The sequence below is a fragment of the Serpula lacrymans genome, assembly GCF_000218685.1.
Source record: "Serpula lacrymans var. lacrymans S7.9 unplaced genomic scaffold SERLAscaffold_10, whole genome shotgun sequence".
Classification (NCBI taxonomy): domain Eukaryota; kingdom Fungi; phylum Basidiomycota; class Agaricomycetes; order Boletales; family Serpulaceae; genus Serpula; species Serpula lacrymans.
In genome coordinates, this window is record NW_006763299.1 from 1506472 (window position 1) to 1521853 (window position 15382).

At 45.6% G+C, this 15382-nt stretch overlaps 5 protein-coding genes across 5 annotated transcripts; 1 reads left to right on the forward strand and 4 right to left on the reverse strand.

Moving 5' to 3' along the window:
* Positions 1 to 1422: 1422 nt before the first annotated feature.
* Positions 1423 to 4940, reverse strand: SERLADRAFT_440559 (uncharacterized protein; the record flags this gene model as incomplete). The annotated part of the gene is made up of 16 exons (XM_007321016.1): positions 1423 to 1772; positions 1830 to 1995; positions 2059 to 2229; positions 2293 to 2532; positions 2583 to 3335; positions 3393 to 3428; positions 3484 to 3525; positions 3579 to 3701; positions 3756 to 3774; positions 3818 to 3896; positions 3948 to 3973; positions 4029 to 4101; positions 4152 to 4393; positions 4455 to 4694; positions 4748 to 4772; positions 4841 to 4940. The coding sequence occupies 16 exons, from the start codon at positions 4938 to 4940 to the stop codon at positions 1423 to 1425; spliced, it is 2685 nt and encodes an 894-aa protein (XP_007321078.1).
* Positions 4941 to 5063: 123 nt separating this feature from the next.
* On the reverse strand, positions 5064 to 6762 carry SERLADRAFT_473514 (uncharacterized protein; the record flags this gene model as incomplete). Its single annotated transcript, XM_007321017.1, has 4 exons — positions 5064 to 5603; positions 5666 to 6351; positions 6405 to 6483; positions 6570 to 6762. The coding sequence occupies 4 exons, from the start codon at positions 6760 to 6762 to the stop codon at positions 5167 to 5169; spliced, it is 1395 nt and encodes a 464-aa protein (XP_007321079.1).
* A 627-nt stretch (positions 6763 to 7389) lies between these two features.
* On the reverse strand, positions 7390 to 11480 carry SERLADRAFT_440561 (uncharacterized protein; the record flags this gene model as incomplete). Its single annotated transcript, XM_007321018.1, has 11 exons — positions 7390 to 7806; positions 7863 to 8183; positions 8236 to 8418; positions 8711 to 8786; positions 8836 to 8990; positions 9055 to 9369; positions 10098 to 10175; positions 10225 to 10407; positions 10453 to 10683; positions 10732 to 11169; positions 11268 to 11480. The coding sequence occupies 11 exons, from the start codon at positions 11478 to 11480 to the stop codon at positions 7390 to 7392; spliced, it is 2610 nt and encodes an 869-aa protein (XP_007321080.1).
* A 277-nt stretch (positions 11481 to 11757) lies between these two features.
* SERLADRAFT_410013 (uncharacterized protein) lies at positions 11758 to 13337 on the forward strand (the record flags this gene model as incomplete). The annotated part of the gene is made up of 5 exons (XM_007321019.1): positions 11758 to 11943; positions 12001 to 12393; positions 12470 to 12709; positions 12872 to 12910; positions 12960 to 13337. The coding sequence occupies 5 exons, from the start codon at positions 11758 to 11760 to the stop codon at positions 13335 to 13337; spliced, it is 1236 nt and encodes a 411-aa protein (XP_007321081.1).
* A 790-nt stretch (positions 13338 to 14127) lies between these two features.
* Positions 14128 to 15134, reverse strand: SERLADRAFT_440563 (uncharacterized protein; the record flags this gene model as incomplete). Its single annotated transcript, XM_007321020.1, has 3 exons — positions 14128 to 14421; positions 14479 to 14562; positions 14628 to 15134. The coding sequence occupies 3 exons, from the start codon at positions 15132 to 15134 to the stop codon at positions 14128 to 14130; spliced, it is 885 nt and encodes a 294-aa protein (XP_007321082.1).
* Between the last annotated feature and the right edge of the window lie 248 nt (positions 15135 to 15382).

Consider the following 15382-nt stretch of genomic DNA (forward strand, 5'->3'; position numbering starts at 1 on the left):
CGAGTGAATGGCGGTCATCTATCACCAACGACATTGCCTCATCCGGCCTTGGGGCGCTTGTTGAGTTTCACGGAACCACAAGACGCTGACTTTGAATTTGCAAATGCCTTCAACTTAAGTCATAAGTTGAGGCTGAGCAGTAAGCTTCTATACCTCGTGGCTATAAGTTAATATAGGAGTCTATAGGAGTATGTGACGGTTCCTTGGTTTATTACGAGACTTGGAGACTTGCCAAGCAACCACGACCTTAACCAGGGGCAGCTAGCTAAAAAGAATTTTGCTGGTACCGAGTTGCTAATATGTAGGCATGCCCCTCATGAATATAGAGGTCCATCGGCGCGGTGTCCACTGCCTTATTATCACGTATCTTCGAATTTTACACGGCTACAGTCTCTTTTGTCAGTGTGCCGGCTGCACACGTATTAGGGATGAGGCATCTATGTGGAACATACACTACAGGGACACGAAGGCCTCGGATGTGGACCTTGCGGCGTATGCCATGGTGCTGTTCGTGCTACTACGATCACGGCTACTACGATCATGGTGCTGGCATTGCGGCCGTTACTTCGAGTTTTCCTATCACCCCAGCCAAGGTGAAGGTGAAACCTACAGTAAATGGCTTACTACCTCATTTGTACCCGTCTGCTGTAGGTACCTGTGGTCTCTACGTGAGGAACGCATATTCAAGTCTGTCAAGTACAGACGTCACGGTGGCGCCTGATTGGGGGTCCAGTTACCATCGTGCAGCAACCTCGATTATCACTCCCCTCGTTGACCGATGGCATCCCCAGTTTAAACCATTTCACGTCATATTTTTTTGATGGGATCGCTGGGGTTGTACATACGAGTCGTAATTTCGATCATCTTTCGAGTAATCGAGGCGATGCGCATTACTTGCTAATTCAAATGTCCACAAGAAGGAAGCACACTTGCAGAACGAGACCTGCGTTGTGGGTAACATTGCTATTCATACGTGCTGTCTCTGATTGGCAACGTTTATGGAGAGCAATGGCAGCTAAGAGCGCTATTCCAGGTTAGTCCCGATGAACCGCATTACCCCGACCTCGCCGTTAGATTAAACGCTGATAATTGAGGCTATACCAGCCTCCATAACTAATGCTGGGACACGACTCTCTTCAACATTATACTCCTCTGAATTTGATCGTACTGTCTAAATTGGTTTCCGTTAGTGAAGCTTGTAGCTCTTGAGCCAGGGTACAGTGTGCAATTAATGGATTCTTTGCTCGTCGGAAGGAGTACCAGATGAGGGTCCAAGTCGGCCCAGCACTAAGTCACCGTGGGTATCCGATCTATACGGCATTATCAGACTGAGTCGTTGCTTCACATGGCATCGACTGTGATAAGCTCTGAAAGTAGTATTCGAAATTAGGGACATCTATTATCTTTCTACATTTATCTACCTCACACGACCGTTTCACCACTAACACAGCCAAGGAGAAGGGCGTCTACAGTACCCCCGGTTTTTGAGTCCAGCCACTCATCGAACTCTTCAAAAAGTTTCATCGCGCGCCCACCTTCAGCCTTGATGGCTTTCTTTGCGGGCCACATTCTCTTCTCCTGAATTCCGATGAAGTTGACTTTCAGGCCGGTTTCATCCATCGTAGAAGAACCGTCCGGAAGTTTGATAGTCATTTCCACCGTCCATGTATCAGTTCCATAGAATGACGCTTCCTTGATATGGTGCCTAGCGAATTCGTCAGGCGGGTGATCATCCAAAGTCCACTTCAAAACATGAGCGTCAAAAGCAACCACTGTAGGGACGCCGCCACAATTAGTAGGTGAAAAAAATCTTTCCTAAAATTATTTACCTGTCCAAATGATACCAGGATGGTCGATGGCCAGGGTGAGAGTCCTGGTGCCTGCAGTTTCATCTATGCTATGGTTGATAGCAGTGACAGTGAACTTGTCTTCAGCAGGCAACGATGTCATGTATGAAGGATCTAAGGGCAAACCAATCTTATGTGGAGACAGGAACTAGAGGACAGGGGCAGTGTGTTCAGTTATGAAGACGAGAATGGGATAACGGGTCACACGTACGGCCGAGAACGGGTATAGGGTGTCCCAGTCGCTGTTATTATCATCCATGATGACGGCGGCTGCAGATGCTCCAGGACCGCCGAACTGCAGTGCAATGTCAGCCACCAGTTCTCCAAACCCAGGAGCACCGTCAGCTGCAGCTATATGGAGATGTTGCTCTTGTGTGTTCAGCTGTGCAGGGCAGAGAGATCAGGGGGCAACTCGGAACTCGGAAGCAACGGGTCAACGACTTACATTTTCCAGGTGAAGTACAAATAATCGCTTCTGATGCATGGAATCAAATGGAGACTTCATAGAAAAAATAGCCATCGAGACACCAGTAGCAAGAACAAGAAGTTTCAAGATCCGAGTCAACGTGCGCTGGCCAAATCGATGTGCAAAAGATAACGATAGTGGAAGCGTATAACATGTCATAGCTGCCACTATGGTAGCAATGATATGTTCAGCTGGAGCTTCTCTTCCGATACGGCCAGTCTGAACGGCGTGAGTGTTAGGTTGATACATAATCGGAGAGAGTTGCCTACCAAAGGGACAAAGACATCCAATGTAGCAGCGGTAAGCTGAGTCCCAGTCAATAGAGGGATTAGTTGACCACATGCATATGTCCACAGAGAAATATTGTCTCCTCGAGATATTACTGTGTTGACTAGCAGAGCAGAGAATACCGAAAGACCTGACAGGAAAAACATTGCGCTGGAGCCAACGCCTGCAAGTTGTAGTACCGCAGCAAGGAAAGACTGCAATAGAAGTAGCGAGGTGAAAACAGTCTTCTCATGTATCCGGCCGAAAAATAGCTGCGAAATGAGAGCACCTCGAGGCAGTTCAATTCCAGGATTCATGACAACGAAGCAACTTGAAATCTCACCACTAAATGCCGCTGGTCCATATAATACTAGAGGCGCAAGCTCATTTGTGAACCAACTCATGCCTTTACCTAGCACAAATTGCATGAAGAGGGCAAGCATGTTGGATGCTATGATTGCACCCAGGACGGCTGCGCCTACGGCGAATATTCCTCTAACATGTTCCCCGAAGACACCTCGACCTTTCCTTAGTGCAGGGGCATGATCTACGGATATCGCTTGAACGAGTATTACTGATGAGACGAATAACAACGAATATAGTAACCGTGCCGTCTGGAAAGAGTAAACAAAAAAGAAGCCCATGTGCGAGAAGAACACAGTAGTGGGACGACTGTAACCGGCTGTCAACGACGGCAAAGGAGATTCCGTGGATGAGAGATATTGCAACAATGCGAGAGTGTTCTCGGCCATGTGCTTGGGCGTAGATGGTAAATAACCTAGCATGTTTGTATAGATGGACTTCCAACATACCTGAGCTACCCCTGGCTGAATGTTCTCAACCAGATCCTACACCAACCCCCGATCAGTAACAACAATCAGTACGTGACTTGCGGAAGCCCACTTTGCGCATATGATAGAGATAGCTGTTCCCTACGACAGCCATCTACGTATAGGATTTTAAAACTACTGTCTCGTAAAAACAATAAAGAATCTCACATCCAGCCCTGTGACATTCAAATAATGTTCAAATTGTCGAAAATCGGTACTGTCAAGATTGGGTTTAACGCTAGTAGACAAATCAAGGGAAGAAAGACTAACTCGGATAGGATGATGCCAGAACTGAATATTTCGTTGGCAAATATAGTTCCAAATGGTCTAAATAAATGGAATCACGAAGACGAATGCGGAAGCACTGGATTCAGATTACACAAAATTTAAGTGAATGCATTCATTACCTTGGCACATGAGAGTATGCTTCAATCATTTGTTCAGAAGTTGCTTGGAATAATAATTCACGTCCTGTGGTTCCAGCAGCTGGTTTTGGCGGTCAGCACCACCGCGCGGCTAATCACTATAACCGTTTACCTTCTAAATTAACGACTGCCCGTACCCTGATGCAGCATATTATGGTCATGATGCTATTCTAAGAAAATAGAAGTGGCTTACGTGGATGCAGTAGGATGCTGTGTAGAATAAAGGTGAGAGCCATCTTGTAACGATTCCTCAGCATTATTGAACACTGGTAAAAATTCAGTTTCCTGTTTACCCGAGCGTAGCACTATGACTTACAGAATATGATAGCATGTCTCGGTGACCAGTTTGGCGTTTCTATCAAGACTCTCAAACACTCTGTCATCACACCAACAGCTAGCGCATCGTCAGCTGCGCCTGGGCTGGGTAAAGTACTATCCAGGTGAGAATTGACAAGTACGGCGTGCTCTTTGCCTGCCAGTGTCCCGTCTGAAACGCGTACAATGATGTTGGAAAGATCCACATAATGCTTATACAGTCGTTTATTCATCATATCGAAACTGTATCAGGAAGTTCGTGTTCTTTGTTGTTGATGGGTTCCGAATAGGTAACAAGACGTACCGATGACTTCCACTGCCTTGTTGTCTCCACACTTCGCACTCCAAATTTCTCTCAGGGTACTCTTTGACAATCCTATCACATTCATCCTTCAGCTCAGTAGCCTTGTCAACCATCCACTTATCGGCCAATGCATGTTCATAGGTACCCGGTGTACGATACCCGATATCTTCGGACAAATATTTTGCATAACTGAGAATGGTAGCCTCAGATATTTGGGGAAGAGACGTGACTGGGTTTATTCTGACAATGGATGTGTGAGATAGAGCAGCTATTTGGTATAAGACATCACTTACTGGTCAATGTTTGGCGCCGGCAATGCTGGTCACATGAAAAAATATCATGAGCGCGACTTCGCCTTTTCAACGCGCAGCGTGAATTCCACATACCATATTGGTGTTTCATCGCAATCCATGGCACTACAATGATCACAGGAGCGAGAGCGAGGAAGGACCGTATGGCGCCCCATCGGGGACGCAAAGAGCTCATGGTAGTCCAAGTTCAAGAGTGTGTCGAAAGCAATTATGATGCAACCCGGGTTTTCCGCCATTTAGTCACTAGTGATTTGGTGAGAAACAGAATCAACAGTCCTCTTTCTCAGAATAGCTCCATAGAATGCATGGCAGTGCGCCCATGATATGATATGCATGACATCCTAACGTAGGTAAGGTAATCGTGTATAGTCACGGTACATCCCTCTGCGCCGCAGTAACTATTATTCCCCATCAACACCTCCCCTTCGTCGCCTCATCTTCCCTGCCTCTCTATGCCGCTTCTTCCAGTCTCTCGTCAACTCCGCCTTGTTCTTTTCCCATCGTTTACGGATTTCATCTTCTGTCTGAGTCCTGTAAAACCCTGCATCACGCCAATTCCATCCTTTATCCTTTGCTACATCAAGAAGGTCCTTGACTCGCCCTTTATCTTTCGGCCGCAGATTGTCTCGAAGGTCTGACGATAGAGGAAAGAAAAAGGGCTGATTAGGGTCGAACTTGAATTGCCCCGAGTCAGATGCAGGAACGGGAAGGTCGACGACTGCCGTACGTGGTGCGGCTTCTACCACGGATGCTAGTTGCGACTGTGAATAAACCGGTACCGCAAACTCATCGTCTAGCTCGAGATCTATGTCCAAGTGTCCAAGTAGCGAAAATCCAGCTATATTTTTTTTATAATATCAGGCGCCGTCTTGATAAGTCTTAGACAACTAGTTGACTTACCCTCTTCTTCTCGAGGGGCAAAAAGGTCTTTCAATTTCGTCACCCGTGTGGGACGTTCCGGTCCCGGAGAAACATGAGTATCAATGAGAGGCTCCTCAACTAGCGCTACGAATGGCTCCTTTTGGCTTCGTAAGACTTTGATATCAACGTCCATGGAGACGTTGAGAGAAGTAGGTGGTTCCGTGTGAGGGTTTTTCAGGACTGCATAGGCGTCATTAGTGCTACTTTCCTGTTCCTCGTGTACACTGCTCATTTCACTGTCGGTATCGTCATCTGATGAGGTGTCGTTTGCGTGTTTGCCAGTGTTATCAACATCTTCCTTAATCTCTTTCTTTTGTGAGATCACTCCCTCCGCGTCCAAGAACATGCCCTTCAGATGAACAGAATCCCACTTCGTAGGATCAATTGTCCGCCGTCTCGATCTGACCAGTGCTGCTTTTATCCGCGGCTTTTTTTTCAGTCCACCTTTCTTTGATACACTTGGCGTAGACATTTGAGGTGCCAGTGGTCGTTCGGGTCTCATTCTAGCTGGTCGAACTATCCTGCCCATCTGAGTAACCCGCCAACCTCCTCGTTCACTTGCGTTTTCAGGAGTGACCAGGGACATGTCTGGCGCATGAACACCTTGAGCACTCTTGCGCTTTTTCTTTGGAGGTCCTGAACTTTCAGACCTTTCAGCCTCTAACCTAATGAGTTTCAACTTTGCGATACCTTTAAATAATCATTCCCTACTACGTACCTTTCATGATAGTCGGGCTTTGCCTCTCCAATACGAAGTTTAGTGCCTTTCCATGTAGACCCGCTCAGGACATTCAAACCTGACAGAACAAAGTATATGAGAACTTACAGGGCAATTTTGGCCAACATCACTGATGTACTAAAATGATATACGCACACTACTCACATTTCGCAAGTTGTCCTTTTGTGCTCTCGAGCGTCACATACCCGAATTTCCTTGGCATACCGACTCCATCCACTTTTCCAAAGCCATCTAGAGACTTTACCGTCCCAAAACCCGACAGACGCCGTGAAATATCATCCTGGGTGATTGCTGGAGTCAAGCCAGAGACATGAAGACGTTTGGTGACGGGCTCCATGGTAGAAAAGTTGATGGCATTTTTGCGCCTCTTCAAACTTATCTTTTCTCACGGTCAGTTATCATTGACTACTATACTGTCGTTAACCGTCAGCTCGGATGGGGCTATTCGGACGTCACAGAGGTCACACAAGCCCGCTCGGCACTATCAGTGTTTGAACATGATTTTGAGTGTGGCGCACCTGAACTTTTTGAAACTGAGTTGCAGTACCTTAGTAGAGCGTTACTTTCTCGAATGTCGGAAAAATCCAATTCACCTGATCAGGACTGCTGGAGCATGCTGCGAGTACGGTGTCGCCTGACGACCTTATGAGGGAGCTGGAGTATCAGGTAAGGTATGAGCGGGCCCTATAAAATCATAGTGCAAATGAAAAGCCTATCATCATGTCTTATGAGACCTTACAAGGGGAATAGAGGACGTGATAAGATGTGATCAAGCTCTATAAAATCGCAGCGAAAAATGAAAAGGCGTCATCACACCTTGTTTAAGAACTAAGAAGTCCTCGAAGGCTATTCAGGGCTCTGTGAGGCCAAATCAATGGTCCATAATTCGAACGACGTTAGGTTGGATCAATTTTAGTGCCAGAGATACAAGATTCATTAGTACAGTTAGATAATACAGTAGGAATCACTTTGAAAAGCGTAGAAACATGTCGCCGTCTACGGTATCGTTGAGATAAAAGCGACCCTCCCTCATTCCAAACGCTGTAATCATATGTGCCCCACGAATAAAATATTTCACCAGTGCGAACCTGCTTTCCCTTGCCTCCTCATAAAGACGAGCACCAGCCCATTTTGTCCTTGGTTTTGTAGTGGAGGGCTTGAAGTAATTGACGAGGACGACATCATATGTTTTGGACTTGATATAACACCTGTAAATCCCTATAAGTCGAGCCGGTGTGGGTTTAACAGTGTCCGTGTTGATGAGTATGCAATCGTGGCGGGGCACTCCATTGAATCGAGGGTTACACCTGAGGATATCTCGCCCTTCGGTCCAGTCTTCTTGCGACTGGTACCGAAGATAGATGCAATGATATTGTCGGATCTATTGTATGGCGTACTAAGATCAATGAGACCAAAAAACAACATAAATATATATACCTTAATGGGTTCAACACTGAGGCTAGCATCCGGAACATCAATCGAAAAAAACCGTCGCAGAGACTTATCAAATGCTGAATGCATGGTCTCCATTGCAATAGAGTCACTCAGGCTTGTTGGCGATCCAAGTGTCCAGTGGTCGTCTGTACTCTCTATTATGTGCTCTCTTGTGTCCTCCGTCTCGGCCTGCTCTGTTGTATCCTCTGTCTCAGCTTCTCGTGCGTTCCCTACCTGCTCTTGTTCTTGTTGTGCTTTGTCATACTCGTCAACGACCATACGTAGATACGCAATGGATTCTTGATTCTCGTCTATTCGGGCCATCTGTAGAATAGTTGTGTGATTTTCAGATTTTGATAGAAAGACAGGAGCATACCTGTGGATCCGTGTTCTTGCAATTAGTCTGTTTGTAAGCTTGACGAACCTCCTGGTGAATTCCTTCACCGACTCTTGTTTCATAGTTGTCAGTAGCACCCTTTTGTTGGATATCCTCAATAACATGATTGACGAAATGTTGTTTGAAGAAATCGAATGATTTTCCGTAGTCTCTTGAGACGTCCTAGTAAATTGTTAGTGCCAGCAATTCATTGATTCTACAAATGTAGAATAGTTACCTCACAAGTGTTCTTATAGGATAATATTATGCTATTTATCTGTTGCAGCCGCTCGTCAGTCAAACAGGACAATCCAATCATTGTCCGATATTGAGCATAGGCCCGAATGCAGTGGACAAGTGAACAGTCTTCGGGCAGAAGCTGAACGACACAAGGTAGTATACACTAAAATAGCAAAGTAAGTACTTTGAAAATACTGCGTTGAGAAATGTCTACCTTTAGAATATCAAAAAATACTTGACCATCTGCGTAATCAACTGTTGTGACATTACCAAAGTGTTTAAGGTTGCGCCAGCGAGAAACGTTTCGCATGCTGGTGTCGAGTTTTTAGCTATGATTCAATGATAATCATGAAGACTCACTTCCTTGCTAGCTGCCCTTTGACTCCATCTTTGGCTAGAACACTAAGCAACAGGGGCCACAAGTGTTTCCCCCACTTTCCTAAGTCGTCCGAGTGAAGTTTGTCGTAGGAAACTGATAGATACGGGTCCGAGTAGTGTAAAGACCAGAAGAAATTCTGTAAATATAGAAAATACATTATTTATAGGATTATCAGCGATGAATACAGGGTATGCACTTACCTGCGTAGCATGAAGCCCCCGGCTCTGTAAGATTCGTTCAGCTTCACTTTTGTTTGGCGCTCGAGTAGAATCAAGATAAGCCTTCTGCATAGTCTTGGTAATGCGGGGCTCAAATGTTCCATTGATGTTATGTAGCTCGTTGTGATGAACCAAACATTTGGGGCAGGGGTAATTGGCAAGTGCAGCCCGCGTTGCTGTAACCGCACAGCTCTCTTCTCCGTCAAGAGACTTGATTGGTATTCCAGGGTGAATAATCCTATTATGTGAGTCGCCACATTTCATTGCCTCCCCATGGCGTGCTGGTCGTTGTAAGGTCTTGAAAACAATGCCAAGAACTTGATGGTATACTGTGAGGCAACGATAAACTATAACAAGAACTAAACCTATCTCCTTCTGCACTTGCAGGGAGTAAGGGTTCGATGAGCTTGAGGTCAACAGACGCTAGCAAATATAGCGAGTAGAGGACTTTGAGAGGTAAGCTTCAAAGGTTCTTGTTGAGGAGTAAAGCGGGTAAATTCAGTAATAGAAAGCTAAGGAGCCATACATGAATAGGTACGGCTTTATATAGGGAACTGTCCGTTCCTCAGACCGAAAGGAGAATATACGAAAAGTGGTCTGAGGAATTAATCAACCAATAAGAAAAAGGGAGAGTAACTATTGTACGACTTCTGACTTGATTAATCAGCAGGTGAGAGACTTGTACTAATAATAGAAGATTGTCACGCGTGGTCAGGAACCGTATCCTCATGATGAGGTATGATTCTAGATAAGGCGTTATTAGTATTACCAGGCTTTACTGGGGCTTGGAGCTGGTTGGCGAGATGCCTACCACCAGTCCCTACCCAGTGTGCTGGCTGGCTGGGAGCGATGCCCAGTCTCTGATCTGTGATATAAAATGGTAGCGATGGTTAAGAAAGCCTGTGAGGGCTATGAGAAGTAGAACTGCAAACGATACCTCTAGCCCTAGAGCCAGAGGCGTGATGGGAAAAGTGTTCGAGAACCAAGACATTGTGAAGATAAGGAAATAATAAAATGGTCCTTACATATACGTCTCTCTTGAAATGCGCCCACTCAAGGGTCTCGGCTGAATTGCGGTCTGTTGGGTCGGCCGGGTCTTCAGGCTATGGTAAAGTAGTAAGAACTCTCTAGGGGATAGAGAGAGAAGCACACCACCGGCATGTAACCAATCAGTACCCCCCCTCCATTACCAGAAGCATTCCGTACTTCACGAGGTAGGAATGCTGGCCGAATAATCATTGGGTGCTTTCGCACTCGTTTTGTTACATTCCCCTTGTCGAGCCAGAGGGAGACCGGGAGAAAGCAGTGTGGGATGTCGTCTTTGGGAAGCTGATCCTGGAAGAACGTAAGTGAAGTACTGTATAATACATAGAAATGCACCTGTATATCCCACCATCTATTACCAGTGCTAAACTCATCGTATATTCGAGTCTTGAGAGTGACCCGGCCATTGCGCCTACAAAAGAATTTCTTACACGGATACCAGAATATCATGGATGATAAGCTGGCATCCATGATCCAGTCACAATATACTTCCCAGGGATCGCGATACACGAAACTGAAATGAAATGTCTCACCCAAATAAACGGCTGAGACATTCCCCTCTCGAAACTGTAATGAAAACATTAGACCAGACTTGAGTTTGAAGTTTTGGCTCACCTGAGGACATAGTTTCCGTGCTTTTTTCAATGAATGTTCTAGATCGACGTGGCTTTGCAGTGTGATTGCCGTTTCACGTGCCCATCCACCGTGTATACCACGTAACTGTGTGTTGATGATGTCCTTGCTAAATAATCCTTTTACAGCGGTTTCTGCATACTCAAAGTCTGCACGAGTTCGGAACGGAGCCCATGGTTTGCTGTTGATGCCACGGACATTGAAAGTACTGTAGGTTGTTGGTGTGTCTAGTGAGATAATGGTTGGTTCCTTGATGCCGCTGTGAGGGTGTGGTATGACTTGAATAAAGCTTGAGGGACGTTCATTGTGCACCTCAGAGTCTAAGTCCAGCGAAGATTCCTGGTGCGATGGTTCTGCTTCGTCAATTTGTGCCTGATCTTCTCCATAAGCAGTTTTGTTGAATGTAAAGTCGGGACTGGACTATGGGAAACAGTGTAGTATTAGTATAAGAAATGGGAAGGCACTCAGTACCGTAGCAACCACATGCATAAACAAACATGGAGATATTATTTGCTTACATTTGAGTCTAGTTTGCGCCGTTTTTGAGGCACAGGTAAGTCATCCTGTGGGCGCGATTTATTGACTTGAAAGGATGGAGCTGTTGCAAGCTCATTATGATGACGTTTGCAGGCTTCCACATGTTTATCAAATCGACGAGAGCTTCGAAAACTGTTGCAGTATTGGCACCAAGGGCCCTGGCAAAGCTTCTTTGTCCTAGTAGATGAGTGCATGTTGATGGATTTGAGTGAGCTTGAGCTGATTCTACTAATTGCAGTTGATAATGGAGAACAACCATATCTTTGACGGCATCCTACGTCATGTTAGATTGTCGGACTTGAAAACTACCTACGCACCATCAACAGTTTTCCTAACTGCGAGTAACTCAAACCCTCAATATTGTCCTTCTTTTTAAATTCACAGCCTACAATGGAAAAAAACCGTAAAAGAGAACGACGAAGGGTGCCTACAAACAGAGGGAGTGATCAGAGCAGAGACCATGTCCAAGAGATGGACTTACATCATGGAGCACAGCCAATGCAAGACTGGGGCAGGGATGATTCGACTTTGAGCGATACTCGAGGACAGAATGCTCAAGTCAGTGAAGACCATGCCATGAGACATGAAGCAGACACACCTGAATTACATGGTGATCTGAGTGTCAATCAGACAATGTCCCCACGAATGCTTTATAAGGTACGCTGATGTTAATCTGGGAAGATTAGCAAAATATACTGACTCACCTAATGTCAGGTTGCTCGAGAAGCTCAGATAGCGGTCAATTTGGCCAGAGAGGAAACAAGGATTTTGCGGCGAAAATACGACGATTTGCTGAACGAGACTGAAGACCCTGAAATCTCGAGTCAGCAAGGTCCCCCCAAAAAGCAAGAGCTTATGGACGTCGGCAGTGAGCTACAAAGAAAAATCAAACATACCAAGCAGCTGGGGCAAAAGTTCCTTGTGACGTCCATGCTATGGATACATGACCCAGTAAATACATTCAAGACAACTCGTGACGATCAATATAGTCCACTGGGCCGGTTTGAAAACATTGAGCAAAAGATACAAGGTCAGATTAGTGAGATATACGCAAACACACCTCGTGAACTTGTTGGGATGATTGGGCAGGATTGGTTCGTATCTGCTGTGAGTAGAGTCTTTTCATTCCTACCACGCCTCCTTGAACTGAGCGTATGAAAATGAGTTCCGCGACGGGATGCAGGCCCAGCGGTCAAATGGTGCAAGCCGTCTTTGTGCATGCGGCAACACTATCTTTGATTGTTCAGCGGCCGATTTGAAGACATCTGAGGCGAGGCGAAATAAATTTCTCAATAAAATTGGGTGGAGGATGAACAGCAAAGGACACTCAGCTTTCAGCCTATGGAACGTTGAGGTCCTCCATGCTGATTATTCTGGGAAGTTCGACGTGAATAAAGTCTTCCTTAACCCGCTCTTGAAAGTGGTAAGTGTCTTCCTGTCAAAATCAGATTTATTGTAGCTGAGAAACTCCAAGGTCCTATCCTGTGTCATTCGAGGACCCGGCTCAATTGTGGCGATGAAAAAGGGGATGCCTTATGAGGGCGCGTGAAGTACCGAAACTCTGGACGTTAAATGGGGCCTCCAGCACACCACACCAGGCATGGTTGCATGCGCCGCTATTTTGGTAAGTAAAATGCCTAACCCAACACTAATTATTACTGAATTTCCCTTAGGCACAATGGGTGCTCTCCCCTGATAGTATCCTGAAAGAGAGGGGAGCTCAGTCCGGCATTAATTGGCATGAAGATTTCGACAATTACCTTGAATATCTCGAAATTGGGCTGGGAAAAAGGAAAGGGAGTGTACTCACTATCTTCCGCGAGTGGGACAGAATACTTTTCCCACATACCACAAGTGGCCTCGGAGGTCCACTGAACGACGAAGACAGGGAGGAGGCAATGAAAGAAGCGATGGATGCATTGAATCAAGACGTTGAAGAGCTGCCGCCTAGTGATCAAGAACATGATGATGATGGTGGCGTGATAAGGGAGGGGAACGATCTAGGTCCAGGCGAATCAGATAACGGCCTCGAATCAGAAGGGGAAGCCTGAGACCAAGAACCAAAGTATGATTGGTAAGTGATGTCAATGGTAATTCTCTGTCGGGTCTATGTTGCTCACCAATTTGTCTAGGGAGAGCTCAGTCGTGGGGTGAATGATACTGAACCCGTCAGAAGAGCCATTAGTCCACAGTTAACTTAGCCTGGAAGCTCGCTCCCCCCCGTCCTCCTGTAATTATGCAATATCTATGTGAATCATTTCTGTGTGCACATGATCAGGCTGACGACAATAAGAATGATAAGAATAGACCAGTGCCCAGAACGAAGTAATTGACTTTTGAGCAGCCTATGCTTATCACAACAAGAAGCTTAACTTTCATCGATCTGAATCTGGACTCTGGTCATGCGGCACAAGCATGTATGGATCAAATGGGTAAGTGACGACAACTATTCTCTGTCGGATCTACGTTGCTCAGCAATTCGTCTAGGAGAGCTCAATCATGGGGAAGATGATACTGAACCCGTCAGAAGAGTCCTGAGGCATTGTAATTCAGACCAACTCCCGGGTCCCTATTGTCATTGACAATGTAATTAGACAATATCAGTATATTATTTAAATTATTTCTGTCCACATGCTCAGCTCCGATGGGAATGATAAGAATAGACAACTGTAACCCAGACCCAATCTAACTTAGCAACAGAGTTTTTGATCTTTCAATACATGTTGTCGTTGAATGTTGATTCAGAGTGATATAATTCACACTAAATCCCAGGTTCAAATAAAACTCGGTAGGATTTCTGATAGTATTCATACATTGACAGACAAGGACAGTATACATTCTCTACTTATTCAGGCACTCACGGAAAATATTTTCCAGGGCCGAAGTCTGACCATCGATTGCACAAGTTACTCCTTTCAAAGCCTCGCTGATGTCTTGTGCCCGGTTCTCAATTCTATCCAACCTTTCACTGATGCCGGGGCTTCCAGTGCCCTGGCGCATCTTCTGTGTTGTTTTGCTAGGTGTTATCTCCAATTGAGAGATAACAAAACGGCGGGCCTTGCGAGGTGTGATGGGAACAGGGACAACTTCATTAGACGGTAAGTCCACTTGAGCTGATGCGTCTTGTTTGGTAGGCTAATTAAATTACAAATAATTAGCAAAATCAAGGAGATATTTACAGCCAGTACATACCTCAACATTTTTGTCCCCTATCTCTCCGACTTGACGTTTTTTCACAATCCTTGGTTGCAACCCTTTTGAATGATGAAGGGTAAACTAGTATTAACAGTGTTCATAAGTCAGTCAGTGCTATGTGCGATCCAAAAATGAGGCACACTCACAATGATCTCTTCGTCACTGGGATTGGGAAACGGCTTATCCGGTGATGACTTTTTGGTGAGTCCTGAACTCGGAACAAGCCAAGGATATTGACTGCCGTGGTCTTCAATAGGATGTGATTGCAGGTCATACTCGGACTCTGGGCTCTGACTTTTACTGTCAGGATCTTTCCAAGATTTTCTGACACTTTCATCCTCGGGCTGGTATGAACTGTGTTGACCCCCAACTTCTGCTCTATCGCTGACTATAACATCTGGCTCAGGCTCTTTTTTGATGCTAATCCCCCCACCCTGACTTGCTTCATCCTCCAACTCAGCATGTGCCTTGCTATTACCAAGGATGACCGAGGCAGCGTTGTTTCGTGAAGAAGAACGAGAGCTATAGTAATTGCGGTGGTAAGTCCGACTTGGAGGGTTTTTCTGAGAGCCCTGATTGCCGCCGCCTGGGGCTGGCACAGGGCTTTCTGACTCCGTGTCGCTGATAACAATGACTGAGTTTTCTCTTTTCATCTTGTAGGTAGGAGTCGACGAGAAATGTGGATACAGTGAGTTTCGGCAATAAATTAGATTCAAGTATGCTCTAGTAATGTGACGTCGATTAATCCACACGCCACTACATTGCATTTATAAAGGTCCGTTGTTGCCATCGTGTTGCTGTATTATCTCCATCTCCTCCTCAGTCAACTACAGAACTCATTGAGAAGACTCTACCACATCAATGAATACCACTCCAAGTCCCAGCCATCCAACCCTTCTTG